The sequence below is a fragment of the Nyctereutes procyonoides genome, unplaced genomic scaffold, assembly GCF_905146905.1.
Source record: "Nyctereutes procyonoides isolate TBG_1078 unplaced genomic scaffold, NYPRO_anot_genome, whole genome shotgun sequence".
Classification (NCBI taxonomy): domain Eukaryota; kingdom Metazoa; phylum Chordata; class Mammalia; order Carnivora; family Canidae; genus Nyctereutes; species Nyctereutes procyonoides.
The window spans coordinates 47,695,966-47,712,517 of NW_026575049.1; the positions used below are offsets into that span (position 1 = coordinate 47,695,966).

The 16,552-nt window shown below is 36.5% G+C and overlaps 1 protein-coding gene across 8 annotated transcripts in view; it reads right to left on the reverse strand.

Moving 5' to 3' along the window:
* The window catches only part of PREPL (prolyl endopeptidase like), a 65,049-nt gene that overhangs the window by 35,110 nt on the left and 13,387 nt on the right, over positions 1-16,552 (reverse strand). For 7 of the 8 annotated variants that reach the window (XR_008664845.1, XR_008664844.1, XR_008664843.1 and 4 more), the window contains 3 exons: positions 15,367-15,433; positions 14,579-14,785; positions 12,875-13,010 (listed from right to left, as the gene is read on the reverse strand). Coding sequence is in view for 5 of the 8 variants with exons in the window: in XM_055328275.1 (XP_055184250.1) it covers positions 12,875-13,010; positions 14,579-14,785; positions 15,367-15,433 (410 nt within the window). In the remaining 3 variants the exon portion in view is untranslated. The remainder of the gene's footprint in view (positions 1-12,874; positions 13,011-14,578; positions 14,786-15,366; positions 15,434-16,552) is intronic. The other variant, XM_055328278.1, reaches the window with a different exon arrangement.

The following is a 16,552-nucleotide window of genomic DNA, read 5'->3' on the forward strand; positions in this document are numbered from 1 at the left end:
ACTGAAAATACTGAAAAATACAGAGAAGAATGATAATCCTGGATCTTACAACACAGAGATAAGCATGGCTAATTTTTAAAAAAGATTTTAAAGATTTTATTTACTTATGTTCTTAAAATATTTTATTTATTTATTCATGAGAGACACAGAAAGAGGCAGAGACATAGGCAGAGAGAGAAGCAGGCTCCATGCAGGGAGCTTGATGTGGGACTGACTTGATCCCAGAACTCCAGGATCACACCCTGAGCTGAAGGCAGACACTCAACCACTGAGCCACCCAGGCATCCCAATTTTATTTATATTTTTGACACAGAGAGGTAGAGGTAGCACAAGTAGGGAGCCACAGGTAGAAGGAGAGGGAAAAGCAGGCTCTCTGCAGAGCAAGGATACCGATGTGGGATTCGATCCCATCATGACCTGAGCTGAAGACAGATGCTTAACTGAGTAAGCCACCCAGGCACCCCAAGCATGGCTAATATTCCTTCTGTATTGGCCATTAACATGTTTGTCAATTTTATTTCTTCTGGAATGTGTCCTTGTCCATTTTAAATTTGGGATGTAGTTTAAATTATTAGTCTATAAACATCACTTCATAAATTAAGGATATTAACTTGCCCTTTTGCTGAAAATACTTTCCCCCATTTTGCCATCTGGATTTTGTTTATAATGGCTTCTGACGTAAAAGTTTAATATTTTCGGTAACCAAGAATACTGTCACACCTTTTGTAATTTCTTTTTTTTTTTTTAAAGATTTTTATTTATTTATTCATGAGAGACACACACAGAGAGGCAGAGACACAGGCAGAGGGAGAAGCAGGCTCCCTGCAGGGAGTCTCATGCGGGACTCGATCCCAGGATCCCGGGACCACAACCTGAGTCAAAAGGCAGCCCCTCAACCCCTGAGCCACCCAGGTGCCCTTTGTAATTTCTTCTATTGATTTTATGCTTTGGAAATATTTTATCCAAGTTAAGTTAGGTACTTATAATGTCATCTAGGTTTTGGATAGTTTTATCAATTGATTCTTTAAATCTTTTAGGAATGTATGCTGATACACAAAGTGATGAAAAATTTAAGCAGGGGTGGGAAGGGACAGAGAATCTTAAGCAGGCTCCATGCCCATCATGGAACTTGACATGGGGCTTGATCTAACAACCCTGATATCATGACCTGAGCCAAATTCAAGAGTGGGATGCTCAACTGACTGAGCCACCCAAGTATCCTGATGAAAATTATTTTTGTCCACATATTATTTCCTATACCATTAAAAAATAATACCCATTCAGGGGCACCTGGGTGGCTCAGTCAGTTAAGTATCCAACTCTTCATTTCTTTCTTTTTTTTAAATATTTATTTATTTATTCATGAGAGACAGAGAAAGAGGCAGGGACATGGGCAGAGGGAGAAGCAGGGTCCCTCTGGGGAGTCTGATGTAGGACATGATCCCAGGACCCCAGGATCATGACCTGAGCCAAAGGCAGCTGCTTAACCACTGAGCCACCCAGGTGTCCTTGATTCTTCATTTCTCCTGAGGCCATGACCTCAGGTTCCTAGGATAGAGCCCTGTGTTGGGCTTTGCACTCAGCAGGGAGTCTGCTTTTTTCCTTTTTCCCCACTTGTGCATCAAGTGCATTCTCTCTCAAATAAATAAATCTTTAATAATACCCATTCATTTTTCATTAGTCTGTGATGTCTCTTTATCCTGTAAGTTGTTTTTATTATTTATTTATTAAAAAGATTTTATTTATTTATTCATGAGACACACAGAGAGAGAAAGAGGCAGAGACACAGGCAGAGGGAGAAGCAGGCTCCATGCAGGGAGCCCAATGCGGGACTTGATCCCAGGACCTCAGGATCACGCCTTGAGCTGAAGGCAGATGCTCAACTGCTGAGCCACCCAGGCGTCCCTTTCATATAAGTTTTTATACATATAAATTGTAGAGTTACCTATTCCGGTTTCTATTATACGTCTGTCAATTTGTATTAACTATTGTAGGTTCATGTGTTTTAATACATGATTGTAGGACAAGTCTCTTACTCTTGGCTTGCTCTTTATTTTCAACACTATCTTTGCTATTTTCAATACTTTTTATCTATTTATTTTTGTTTGATGATGACACAGGTAATCAAAAGATAAATTACTTGGTCAATTACTTGGCAGATAATGTGGTCATATGAGTGTCAAAATACAACTGGCTTTACAGGTAAAATTTCCTTAGAAAGAGAAGACAAGTCATGGTAACCACAAAGCAAAAACCTACAGAAAACATACAAAAGATAAAAAGAAGGGAATCAAACCATAGCACTACAGAAAATTGTAAATTCACAAAGGAAGATAGCAAAAGTGGAAGAAAGGAGTATGGGAACTACCAAATATTTAGAAAACACTAATAAGATGGCATTATTAAGTTCTTACCTATCAATGATTACTCTGAATGTAAATGGATTAAGTTCTCCAATCAAATGGCACAGACTGGTTGAATAGACAGATAAAAAGACCCAACTATATAATGCCTATATGAGATTCACTTCGGCATCAAGGACACATACAGGCTCAAGATGAGAGCATGTAAAAAGGAATTTCATGCAAGTAGAAACCAAAAGAGAGCAGGAGTAGCCATATTAATATCAGATTAAAAAGAATACACTTTAACTCAAAAGCTGTTAACAGGAGATAAAGGCCATTATATTAAAAAAAAAAGGTCATCATATAATGATAAAAAGGTCAGTTCATCAAGAGGATATAAGAGTTGCAAATATGCTAATCATTATCTTAACTTTCAGGGAGTGGTAATCATTGATTACAGATTCTCCATAAGCAAATAATGAAAAAGTTTGAAATATCATAATAACTACCAAAAAGTGACAGAGACATGAAGTGAGCAAGTGCTGTTGAAAAAATGGTGCCAATAGGCTTGCTCCACACAGGATTGCAACAAAAAGCACTTTGTGAAGTGCAATAAACAAGGTATGCCTATATGCACTCAATATCAGAGCGCCTAAATGGATTAAGCAAATACCAACAGATCTGAAGGGAAAAATAGACAATACAATAATAGCAGGGGACTGTAATACCCCATTTCAACAATGCAGAGATCACCCAGACAGAAATCAGTACGAAAATGTTGGATTTGAACTATGTACACTTATGACAAAGTGGATGTAACAGACATATACAGACCATTCCATTCAACAGCAGCTGAATACATTCTTCTTAAGTTATACATTAACAGAATAAAAGGAATAGTCTCCATGACAGATCATGTTAGGTCACAAAACAATTATTATCAAATTAAAGAAGACTGAACTCATACCAAGTATCTTTTCTAACCACAATAGTAATTCATAAGAGAAAATCTGGAAAATTCACAAATACATGGAAATTAAGTAATACACCATTGATTAAGCAATGAGTCAAAGAAATAAAAATGGAAGTAAAAAACAATTTCGGACAAATGAAAATAGCAATATAACATACCAAAACTTAGGGATACAGCAAAAGTACTTCTAAGAGGGAAGTTTATAGTGATAAATGCCTACATTAAGAAATATCTTGGGGTGCCTGGGTGATACAGTGGGTTAAGTCTCTGACTACTCTTGGTTTTCATCTCAGGTTGTAATCTCAAGATTGGGAACTCAAGGCCCACACTGGGCTCTGTGCTCAGCATGGAGTCTGCTTAAGTTTCACTCTCTCTGCCCCTTCCCACCACTCTTTCTCTCAAATAAATAAACCTTCTTTTTTTTAAGGCTTACTTTTTTTTTAAAAAAAGATTTTATCCATTTATTTGGGGGAGTTGCAGGGGTGGAGTGCATGAGCAGGGGGGAGGGGCAGAAGAACAGGGAGAAGCAGGCTTCTTATGGAGCAGGGAGACTGATTCAGGGCCCGATCCCAGTACCCTGGGATCATGACCTGAGCCTAAGGCAGACATTTAACCAACTGAGTCACCCAGGTGCCCCTCAAATAAATAAATCTTAGGGGATCCCTGGGTGGCGCAGCGGTTTGGCACCTGCCTTTGGCCCAGGGCGCGATCCTGGAGGCCCGGGATCGAATCCCATGTCGGGCTCCCGTGCATGGAGCCTGCTTCTCCCTCTGCCTATGTCTCTGCCTCTCTCTCTCTCTACTATCATAAATAAATAAAAATTACAAAAAAAAATTAAAAAAAATAAATCTTAAAAAGATTCAAATAGGGGCATCTGGCTGGCTTAGTTGGTAGAGTATGCAACTCTTGATCTCAGGGTAGTGAGTTCAAGCCCTACCTTGGGTGTGGAGCCTACTTAAAAAAAAAAAAAAGGGAAATATCTCAGATAAACGATCTAACATTATGCCCCCCAAAATTAGAAAAACAAAAAATAAGTCCAATGTTAGCAGAAGAAAGGAACAAAGATCAGAGCAGAAGTAAATTAAAGAGACCAGAAAAACAAGAGAAAAGATGAACAAAACTAAGAGCCACTTTTTGAAAAGATAAAACTGACAAACTTTTAGCTACCCAAGGAAAAAAGAAGACTCAAAATCAGAAAGGAAGAGGACACATTACAGCTAATAGCATGGAATCAAAAGGAGCATAAGATTATCATGGATAATTACATGCCAACAAATTAAATAACTTAGAAAAAATGAATAAATTCCTAGAAACAACCTATCAAGACTAAATCATGAAGAAATAGAAATTTTGAACAGCCCAATAAAGATTAAGGAGAGGGATGCCTGGGTGGCTCAGTGTTTGGGCATCTGCCCTTGGCTCAGGTCATGATCCCTGGGTCCTGGAATCAAGTCCCACATTGGGCTCCACACAGGGAGCCTGCTTCTCTCTCTGCCTATGTCTTGATGTCTCTCTCTGTGTCTCTCATGAATAAATAAAATATTTAAAAGAATAAGGAGAATGAATTAGTAATAAAAAATTTCTCAGCAAAGAAAAGCCTGGGACTAGATGGACTCACTGGTGAAATCTACTAAACATTTTTTTAAAAAAGATTTTATTTATTCATTCATGGGGGGGGGCGGGAGCAGAGACACAGGCAGAGGGAGAAGCAGGCTCCACACAGGGAGCCCAATGTGGGACTCGATCCTTGGATTCCAGGATCATGCCCTGGGCTAAAGGCAGGCACTAAATTGCTGAGCCACCGAGGGATCCCTCTACTAAACTTTTAAAGAATTAGCATCAATCCTTTTTAAACTATTCCAAAAAAATTAAAGAGAAGGAAACACTTTCAACTCATTTTACCAGGCCAGTATTACCCATTACAAAAGCCAAATAAAGACACTATAAGAAAACTATCCAATATCCTTGGTGAATATAGATAAAAAATACTCAACAAAATGCAAGCAAACTAATTCAACAGCACACTGAAAAGATTATTCATCATGCTCAAGTAAAATTAATCCCTGAGATACAAAAATAGTTCAAACATATGCAAATCAATGAATGTGATACAGTAATAGAATAAAAGATAAAAATCACATGATCTCAATAAATACAGAAAAAGCATGTGACAAAATTCAAAATCCATTCATGATTCAAATTCTCTCAACAACTGGATATGGAACAAATGTTACTCAACATTACAAAGGCCATATGTTACAAAGGTCCATATATATGGACAAATCCATAGCTAACACCATATTCAATGGTGAAAAGCTGAACAGTTTTTTCTTCCTCTTAAGATCAGTAACTACACACAATCACTCTCATTATTTCTAATTAACACAGTACTAGAAATGTTAGCCAGGACAATCAAGCAAGAAAAAGAAATAAAAAGCATCCAAATTAGGAAGGATTTGCAGGTGGTATGATTTTGTATATAGAAAACCTCAAAGGTTTCACTGTAGAACTAATAAATGAATTCAGTAGTTGCAGATGTGAAATCAACATCTAGAATCAGTTGTGTTTTGATATACTAACAGTAAAATGTCTGAAAAAGAAATAAAATAACCACATTTAAAATAGCATCATAAAACAAACATTTAGGAATAAATATAATCACAGAGGGAAATGATCTGTACATTGAAAACTTAAGATTTTGATGAAAGAAAATAAAGACACAAATAAATGGAAAGATAGGACATACTCATGATTTAGAAGAATGAGTATCATTAAAATGTCCACACTTTCCAAAGCCATCTATACTCTGAATTCAATCCCTAATTTCCAACGGCATTTTTTACAGAAATAGAAAAAATAATCCCCAAATTTGTAGAGAACTACAAAAGATCTCAAATAGCCAAAGCAATTGTGAGAAAGTAGTAAAAGGCATCACACTTTCTGATCCCAAACTCTATTACAAAGCTATACTAATCAGAACAGCATTGTACTGATATAAAAATAGATACTTGGCGTGGGGGTGGGGGGTTCCTGGGTGGTGCTCAGTCAGTTGAACATCTGACTTTTGGTTTCAGCTCAGGTCATAATCTCAGGGTCATGAGACTGAGCTCCATGCTTGGTGGGGATTCTGCTTGAGACTTTCTCTCTCTTTTCCTCTGCCTCCCTCACTGCTTATGTGCAGTCTCTAATAAATAAATAAATCTTAAAAAAATAGACACTTGGACCACTGGAACAGAATTGAGAACACAGAAACAAACTCTTGAATATATGGTCAATACATATGTATATTTGTTTACATAAGTATATACCAATATAAATATATTTATATGTAATATATAAATACATATAATATATATGTGTGTAAATGCTTATACATATAAATATATATACTTACATATATATATATTTATTTGATAAGGGAGCCAAGAATACTCAGAAGGGAATGGAAAATCTCTTCAAGAAACTATTGGGAGGGACGTCAGGGTGGCTCAGTGGTTGAGTGTCTGCCTTTGGCTCAGATCATGATCCTGGAGTCCTGGGATCAAGTCCCACATCAGGCTCTCTGCAGGGAGCCTGCCTCTCCTTCTGCCTATGTCTCTGCCTCTCTCTGTGTGTCTCTCATGAATAAATAAATAATATCTTTAAAAAAAAAAAAAAAGAAACCACTGGGAAAACTGGATAATCCTAAGCTTTTTTTAAAGCTTTTTTTGAAATTACCATCCTAATAAAATTGGACCCTATCATACACGACTCACAAAAATTAACTTGAAATAGATTTAACCATAAGACCTGACATTGTGAAACTCCTAGAAGAAAATATAGGGGAAAAGCTCCTTGACATAAATGTCTTGGCAATGTTTTTTTTAATGATACCATAAGTACAAACAGATAGATAAGTAAGTGGGACCACATTCAACTAAGAAGCTTCTACATAGCAAAAGAAGCAACAAATTGAAAAGGCAACCTGTGGAATGAGATAAAGTATTTGCAAACCATATATCTGATAAAGGGTTAACATTCAAAATATATAAGAAACCTCTATACCTCAAAAAAAAACTTACTTAAAAATGGGCAGAAGACTTGAAGAGACATTTTCCAAAAGACATACAAATGGCCAACAGATACATGAAAAGTTGTTCTACATCACTAATCATGAGGGAAATACAAATCAAAATCACAATATCACTTCTAACATATGTTAGAATTATCAAAAAGACACATAGTAAGTGGTAACTGATATTAGTGAGTATGTGGAAAAAAGGAAACCCTTGTGTACTGCTGGTGAGAATGAAACTGATACAGCTATTAGGACAAAAAAAAAGGGGGGTTCTCCAAAAAAAATTTAAAAAGGAGAGGCACCTGGATGGTTTAGTGAGTTAGGCATCTGACTCTTGGTTTCAGCTTAGGTCATGATCCTAGAGTCATGGGATCAAGCCCTGTGTTGGATTCTGTGCCCACCAGGGAATCTGTTTGAGATTTTCTCCCTTTCCCATTTTCTCTCTGCCCCTCATCCGGCTTGCAAGTGCACTCTCTCTCAAATAAAATCTTAAATCAAAAAAGGATTCATATGATTGAATCCATATGATTCAATCATCCCACTTCTGGGTACTATCTAAAGGAAATGGGAGTCTGGTCTGTCCTTCCAAGTTCACTAGTATTAACAATAGCCAAGATGTGGAAACCACCGAAGTGTCCACTGATGGATGAATAACGCACACTCACACACACACACACACACACACACACACACAAACTGTGGAGTATTATTCAGCCATGACAAAGGGAAATCCTGCCATTTGCCACAACATGGATTGACCTTGAGGGCATTCATGCTAATAGGTCAAACAGAAAAAGACAAATACTGCATAATGTCACTTATATGTGGAACCTACAAAAGCCAAACTCACAGAAAGAGAGTAGTAGAATGGTGGCCAGGGGCTGAGAGCTGGGCGAAATGGGGGAAGATAACCAAGAAAGGGTTCGTTTGTTCATTCATTCATTCATTGGGGGGGGGGGGAACGGGTGGCCCAGGGCCCACTGGAGAGCCTAACGTGGAGCATGTTCTCACAACCCTGAAATCATGACCTCAGCTGAAATCAACAGTCAAATGCCTGACAGATGCCCCCATATCTTCAATTATATAAGATGAATAAGATGTAGGGATTGAATGTCCAGCATGATGACTATAGCTAGCAGTACAGTATTATATACTCAAAAGTAGCCAAGACAGTATATTTTAAATGTTCCCACCATACACAAAAAAGTGGTAATCTGTGAGATGATTGAGATATTAACTACCTCTCTGTGTTAATCATTTTGTAATAGGTATATGTATCAAATCACCACATACACCTTAAACTTGTCTTATATGTTAATTACATTTCAATAAAGCTGAAAAAAGTAAATCTTTAAAAAAAATAATCTTGTGTGCATAACAAAACAAGTTATAGAATGATATCAAAGAACTTTTAATTCAAGGAAAAGACAAGGAATGTAAAGAACTAAGGCCAATTCATTCATATATATATATATATATATATATATATATATTTTTTTTTTTTTAAAGATTTTATTTATCTATTCATGGGAGACACAGAGAGAAAGAGAGAGGCAGAGACACAGGCAGAGGGAGAAACAGGCTCAATGCAGGGAGCCCGATGCAGGACTCGATCCTGGGTCTCCAGGATCATGCCCTGGGCTGAAGTCAGCGCTAAATCACTGAGCCACCTGGGCTGCCCTGACACTTATTATTTTTTTTTTCTGATACTTATTTTTAAACTTGAAATATATTTTGCCTGATTATGAAAATAATTATGCATACTGTTAAAAATAAGTTGATATCATACTATTCATTTTTCTCACCTAGTACGGTATTTTTGAATTAATTTTAATTTATGATTTAGTAGCAACACATACTTTTTTTTTGAGTATAGGTGATGTACAATGTTACATTAGTTTCAGGTGTACAACATAGTGATTTGACAAGTTTATGTTATTCTATGTTTACCATAAGGTCACATACACTTTAAATTCTGCTATATACTGCTAAGAATCCAATGGTTAAAATGTACTCACAGTCATCACTGAACTCAGATTTTAGCTTGAAAGAGAGAAACTGACCTAAGTGCACCATTTACTCAATGGGCTCAATGAATGGCAATAATACAGGCCTAGAATTCTAGTTATCAATAAAGACACAAAGGTAAAAGTGACCAAGTCTCTCTTCATAATCTAGCAGTTCTAGGTTGTTTTTATGAAATTACATATAGGGACCATGCTGTAGTACACAAAATCAATTTCAATTTTAATAAGCAAACACGTCTTTTTATTAATTACACTGGTTGTGACCGTTATGCCTGCATGGGTAGCAAACTCTAATTTCCCATTCTGCAGTATTATTGGCTATGTTAAGTGATGAGTCTGAAATGATTTGCAAAGATTTTTAATTTGCATAAATATATTTAAAGATAGGTATAGGTATGGAAGAAACACAGAAGCACAAAATAAACCAGAAAGACTTTTGGAATCAATATGTGAGTGTCATTATCCAAATCCCAAGCATGACCTAGGTAAAGTAATTACCAAGGGTACAGAAACTGAGCAAGAAATGGCTTGTCCAAGATCATATAATCTGTGTAAGAAATAAGGCTAGAACCATCTACCACGTAGAGGAAAAGGGGACATTCCAGGCTAATTTCATTTTTCACACAAGAATTTAGGTTCTACTGCAAAGGAAGAGCAGTATCAAGTACTAGAAGATGCAGGAGTCTGGTTTTTTACCTAATCAACTGTATAATTTCATGTAAATCTTTAACTGTCTCTAGATTTCAAAAAACTACTTTCTAAAAGTAGTTAAAGGTCTGTTTCTCAGGGTGCTTGGGTGGCTCAATTGGCTAAGCATCTGCCTTCAGTTCTGGTCATGATTCCAGGGTCCTGGGATTGAGTCCCACATCAAGCTCCTTGCCTGGCGAGGAGTCTGCTTCTCCATCTGCTGCCAGCACTTCCCCCCCCCACCCCCCATGCTTGTGTGCACACTCTCTTTGGCAAAAATAAATAAAATCTTAAAAAAAAAAAATTAAAGGTCTACCTCTAAAATCCCTTTTACTTGAAATTTCTAAGACATCAAATGTTTAGTACAGTTTAATATATTCCAGGTTACCCTGACTTGTCCTCATTGGGATCTTTGGGGTTTGGACCCCCAGTCTTCATTCAATGACCAGGGCAGGGGCAGCCCCGATGGCACAGCGGTTTGGCGCTGCCAGCAGCCTGGGGTGTGATCCTAGAGACCTGGGATCGAGTCCCACATCGGGCTCCCTGCATGGAGCCTGCTTCTCCCTCTCCCTCTGCCTGTGTCTCTGCCTCTCTCTCTGTGTCTATGAATAAATAAATAAAATCTTAAAAAAAAAAAAAGACCCATCTTCAAAAAAAAAAAAAAATGACCAGGGCAGTTTCTTTTTTTTTTTGACCAGGGCAGTTTCAGTAACCTCCCAGGCTTTTTCAACTTAGCTCTGTTCTGGCTTCTAGTGATGAACCAAACTGTAAATCATATAGTGAACAGCATTTGTACCAGTAATAGTTTTTGGTGGTGGTGAGGGAGGTGTTTTTCAGTGACTGAAAAAGGTTTTCTAATTCTGTTCTGATCTTTCCCTTTAGAATCTATATAGTTCTGCTCTCCCTAGAATGTGTGAATTAAATGGCTCTGGAAATATTTCCAAATTTACTCAAACACTTGGAAACAAAGCAGATAAATGTGGTTGCTTAAGAGTTCTTTTTTGGCAAATTAATGACAATACCTTTTAAAAAATCAGGTACCCAAAACTGGACCACCAAGGGCAGGTAAATGGAAATTACATACTTTGGTAAACTTTACTTATGAGAACAGAAAAGGATCAAAGCAAACACAGTAAAGTAGCAACTCTGTGTTTTACAAGTTCTTTGAAGACCTTTATATTTTCGCTTTGGGTATTCTGCTTTTCCCTTTTGGTCCTCCCCTCTGGATTTGGGGATTATAAAGTGTTAAGAATCTACAGACTCGTTTGTGTTGTAGATCAGGGTTCTGAATGTCAAATGAGGCCTTACCCATAACTGGTTAGCTCCTTAAGGGGCAGAAAAGCATGTACAAACCAAGTAGTTTCCACTTTTTTTCCCACTTTTCTCTTAGAAATTAGGATGGGTAACAATATATGGAAAACAAGTATCTTATTCAAGGATATAGCTTACTGTGTTCATTCTGAGCTTCATTCACAAGATGGCAAATGGTCTGTAGTCCTAAGTTATTGATATAACAGAATACATTACTAGCTTAAACTGTCATGTCTCCAAAAGATATCCTTGAAAGACGATACATAAAATAGTGGAATCATATGAATTGTTCTGATAATTTCTCAAAAACAATCATTATCAGAGAAGGAAAAAAATTAAAAAAGCAATGACAGCATTACTAGTCCAAGAATGTTAGTTCTATGGTCTGGAATAATAGAATTTCTCTAGACCTCAAATTCTTAATAAAAACTAGGGGGCTAGGGGCTATATAAGATTTTCATTAAGATCCTTATCAGTTCTGAAATTTCATGAAATGATGAGAAATTTCATGAAATGAGTTAATTTTGACTATTAATTCTACTGACATAGATGTCATTTTTTTCCTTATAAAATCTACTCAGTGACGCCTGGGTGGCTCAGTGGTTTAGCACCTGCCTTCGGCCCAGGGTGTGATCCTGGAGTCCCAAGATCGAGTCCCATGTCGGGCTCCCTGCATGGAGCCTGCTTCTCCCTCTGCCTCTCTCTGTGTGTGCCTCTCATGAATAAATAAATAAAATCTTAAAAAAAAAAAAAAGAAAATAGAAAAAAATAAAATCTGCTCATTGTCCAAGCTTTACTGTTAAATAACATATATGGTGACAGGACCCTGGTGTTAAGGAAAAATTTATTTCTCATAAATCATTTGGAAAAATTTATCTGGGTAAGAGTCAAGGGATTTTGCCAGATAAACTTACTGTCATTTCCTCCCAAGCCTGCTAAACGGTAATATGGGACACGAGTCCTAGATAATAAGGAAGTAAAGAGGAATTACCAAAAAACTGGGGAGAGTGAAATTTAAAGAGCAGTGGATACCACAGCTCAAAGTACAATTTAAAAGGTAGATAATCTATATGAAATGAGTAGTGAATTCTTTGCAACTGACACCATGTTATTCTACCTATGGCCTATAAAAGATTCAGAAATGTAGTATGGCAACCCTATTAAAGATTTAATTAACAACTCTTTTCATGTGTCAGTCTACAGAGAATGTTAGCAACTTAGTCTTTGCAGTCTAATAGTGTATTTGTGTTCACTGTGGAGAATGAATACGAGATTCCAATTTTGAATCCAAACAACTAATAAATGAATGATTATGCTCATCTTAATGTATTACACCTGGTTCCAGCTGAAATCAATATTTTATGTCAACTAAGAATAGCACTTTATTTATTTATGTATTTTCCCCCAAGAATAGCACTTTAGATAACTAGAGAAAAACTCTGGAGAAAAAGATTTAATTGCATTATCCTAGTACCTTGGGTCCTTTTCTGTGTAAAAACGTTCATTACGTTTGTTATCACCAAAAGTTGCCCGATATACATCATGACAGCGAAGGTTCCTCTGGAAGGTGTAGAATAAAACATCTTCCTCTTCTTCATCCTTTACCCATTCTGAAAGAAAACAATTAAAGAATCATAGATTATATATTACTTGCAGTTGAAAAATAGGGCACAACACATTCAAACTTGAGTGCCACCAAAAAAGAGATGTGTAAGCTCATCCCTGGAAATGTAAATCAAACACTGGTTTGATCAGATCTAACCAATGTTATGTAGAAGTCAGCTTTTTTTGGAGAATAAAATGTTGCTACATCAAGTCCAAGGTTTCAAGCAGTTCTCATTCTCAGGTTTCTAATTAAGAATTGGAATGTTCAGTCAGAGTCATGCTTACAGGAGATGAACTATGTTTACATCTACAATCTTTAAGTCTGAAGAAACACTGGATCACTTTCTCTCATGCCTAAATCTTTTTTGTCTTCCCTCAATCCACAGGATATCTCAAACTACCAATACATTTTAATGCTGGAGTTTTCTTGATCTTACCAGAAACTGTCAATAGGAGTTTTCACACGATTACATCATGACTGCCACCTGGCTGACAGTGACTGTGTAAGACAGCACTGTATAATATGCATCGTGATTTTAGAGAGATTAAAATGTACAAAATTTATGTTTCAGGGGGCACCTGGATGGCTCAGTCCATTACACATCCAACTCTTGATTTTGGCTCAGGTCATGATTTTGGGGTCATGAGATTGAGCCACAAGCGGGGCTTGGTACGGGGCGTGAAGCTTGCTTAAGATACTCTATCCCTCTCCCTCCGTACCTCCCTCTCCATGTCCTCTCCCCTCTCCACCAAAAGTAGGTTTCAGAATCAATTAGACTATAATTTCAATTCACTGCAAAAGTGCTTAATTATTAAACAATGGAGAAAATTAGGCAGAAAATGAAAACGGAAATAAACTATGAACATATGTATCACTCAGTGATAAAAGAAAATTTATTTATTTTTTATAAGATTTTATTTATTTATTCATGAGAGACACAGAGAGGGAGAGCCAGAGACATAGGCAGAGGGAGAAGCAGGCTCCTTGAGGAGAGCCCCGATGCGGGACTCGATCCAGGGGCTCCAGGATCACACCCTGAACTGAAGGCAGATGCTCAAATGCTGAGCCACACAGGCGTCCCGATAAAAGAAAATTTAAAGTTGATTCTCTTAGTCAAAATATCACAACTTCTACTGATGAATAAGTTAGTTCAACATGTTCCAAAGTTTGTTGGTAGTAACTCTGGGCAATCTGCTCTAATGGCTTGAGAAGATAATGTGAAATTAAAACAAACAAACAAACCTAAATTTAAAGCTGAGTAATACACAAAATACAATTTGTATGCAAAAAGGTGTCTGAATGGTAAATTTGCAAAGAATTATTGATACATCAAAGCTGTACAGCTTGGATTCTGGCTGTAATATTTTAAAAAAACGTGAACATGAATTTGGATATATAATTAAAGGGAAAGTCTCCCGAATAAGAGATAGATAGGAAGCTATGGAGTCCATAGGGATAAAAGGATTAGGCATTCACCTTCTCATTCATATGGACAAATAATTATGTTTCAAAGGTATAGACAAGTCTCTTATAGTTGCCTAACACAGAAGACTGTTTTGTTTGATGGCTTACCAAAACTGGACACATTTGGGAAAGAAGCTTCCATTACAGGCTGATCACTGAGCTTCACAACTATACAGGTGGATGCTTCAGAATCTTCAGTTCTTATCTTAGCAGCTACATATTTTTCATCAGGAGCAACTCTGATACAATCAATGAAGGGCTGATCTAATTTAAGTTCCTCCAGATTGAATAATACTTCATAATTTTCATTATCTGCTGCATAGAGAAAAGTATGAAAGTGATAACTCCACAAGATGTACTTAAAAAAATCTTTAAATTTGAATTTGCATTCCCCTTCTATAAGAGGCTACATTCTGGCTTCCTTCAGCTCTGATACCAGCTTGAAATCAAGAATCTGATATTTCTTATTTAATATTAGCCTATGTTATTCAATGTTAATCTATGCATCAGCCTATGTGTTATTTGACAGATATAGTCTAGTACTTATAGACTATGGAGAAACTAGAAAGTTAACAGAATGTAATAACATTGAACTAGAAAGTTAACAGAATGTAGTAACACTGAATAATCCATGTAAAATGTCCAGTATAGTACCTGGAATATTGGAGATGGTAAAAAAAAAAAAACCTCCATTCTTCCCTCCAAAGCTTTTAGGTATAGCTGTTAACTGTATCTTGAACAAACCCCGGTATTAATTAATCATTTTTTTTAAAGTAGAAATAATCTAAAATATATATTTCCTATGCCTTTGAGAAATTACTATCAAATTTCCTACGAAAAATGTGAAATATGAAAAATCAGAACACTTTAGGAAAAAAGGAAAAACTATGATGTACCTTCTTCATCTTTGGAACGAACCAAGCAGCAACCTTCTTGATAATAAACGAAACCACCATGTTTAACCTGACAAAAAACAAACAAATGGTTTAATAATAATTTAAACAGTAATTAATTGTTTAATGGTCTGACCATTTAGGATGAAGAAATGAGATCTTTTATAAAAAGCAGACCTAATGAAGCCTACAAATGAACACATAAAAAAATAGAAAATGGATCACTTTTTACAACACAGTAATTAAGATATGGTTTTCATACGTTCACAATTAGTGAAGGAGTTTCTAATATATAAATATAAGAGGCAACAAAGAGAAGGCATAACAAAATCTGTTTCGGTTCTTATGATGGTACAAACTGCTTTAGCTGTATTTTGGGAGTATGTGACATCCCTTTGGTGGGGTTCAGTTAACAAAAGATTGAACAGCATCTTTAAGGTAATACAAAATGAGGCAGATGAAGAAAACAGTGGTTCAGGTTAGTCTGAAAACCCAGCCAATAACTTGCTGAGATTCTTTCTTCTAAAATATGCACTCACCACCAACTGTAAATGGTTTCAATTTGATTTTTTTAAAAGACTTATTCAAGAGCAAGAGAGAGCAAGTGAGTAAGTGGGAAGGAGGGGGCAGAGGGAGAGTTTCAAGCGACTCTTCACTGACAAGGGGCTCCATGCCACAACTGAGATTATGACCTGAGCCAAAACCAAGAATCCAACACCCAGGCAACCACACCACCCAGGAGCCCATCAATTTGATTTTATACAATGCATCTAATGGGTTGACATAAGTTGGGTTACAGATATAGACAACTTGAGGTTGAGAGAATATTACCCAATATATTAATAGTGCTCTTGTCTAATACCTACATGTTAAATACAATTGATTGATTGATAGGACTTCACGTAGCAAGACACACTTATTACCTGCTAGCTAATGGCTTATTTTCAATCTGGAATTCCTAATTCTTAACCTACTGTTATTTCCATTATACTATGAATGTGATTTTCATTTATAAGCTGTGATTCTATTTTCCAGTCTTACTGAAAAATTTGCAACATGAATGTTCAGTCTGTTTCAACACGATATTTATGACTGTGGTAACACCAGTAAGTGGTCAAATATTTGGCTCTCAAGATATTACACTACTTGAAGTGAATTTCTTTTTATTTAAAAAAAAAAAGTGTAGACA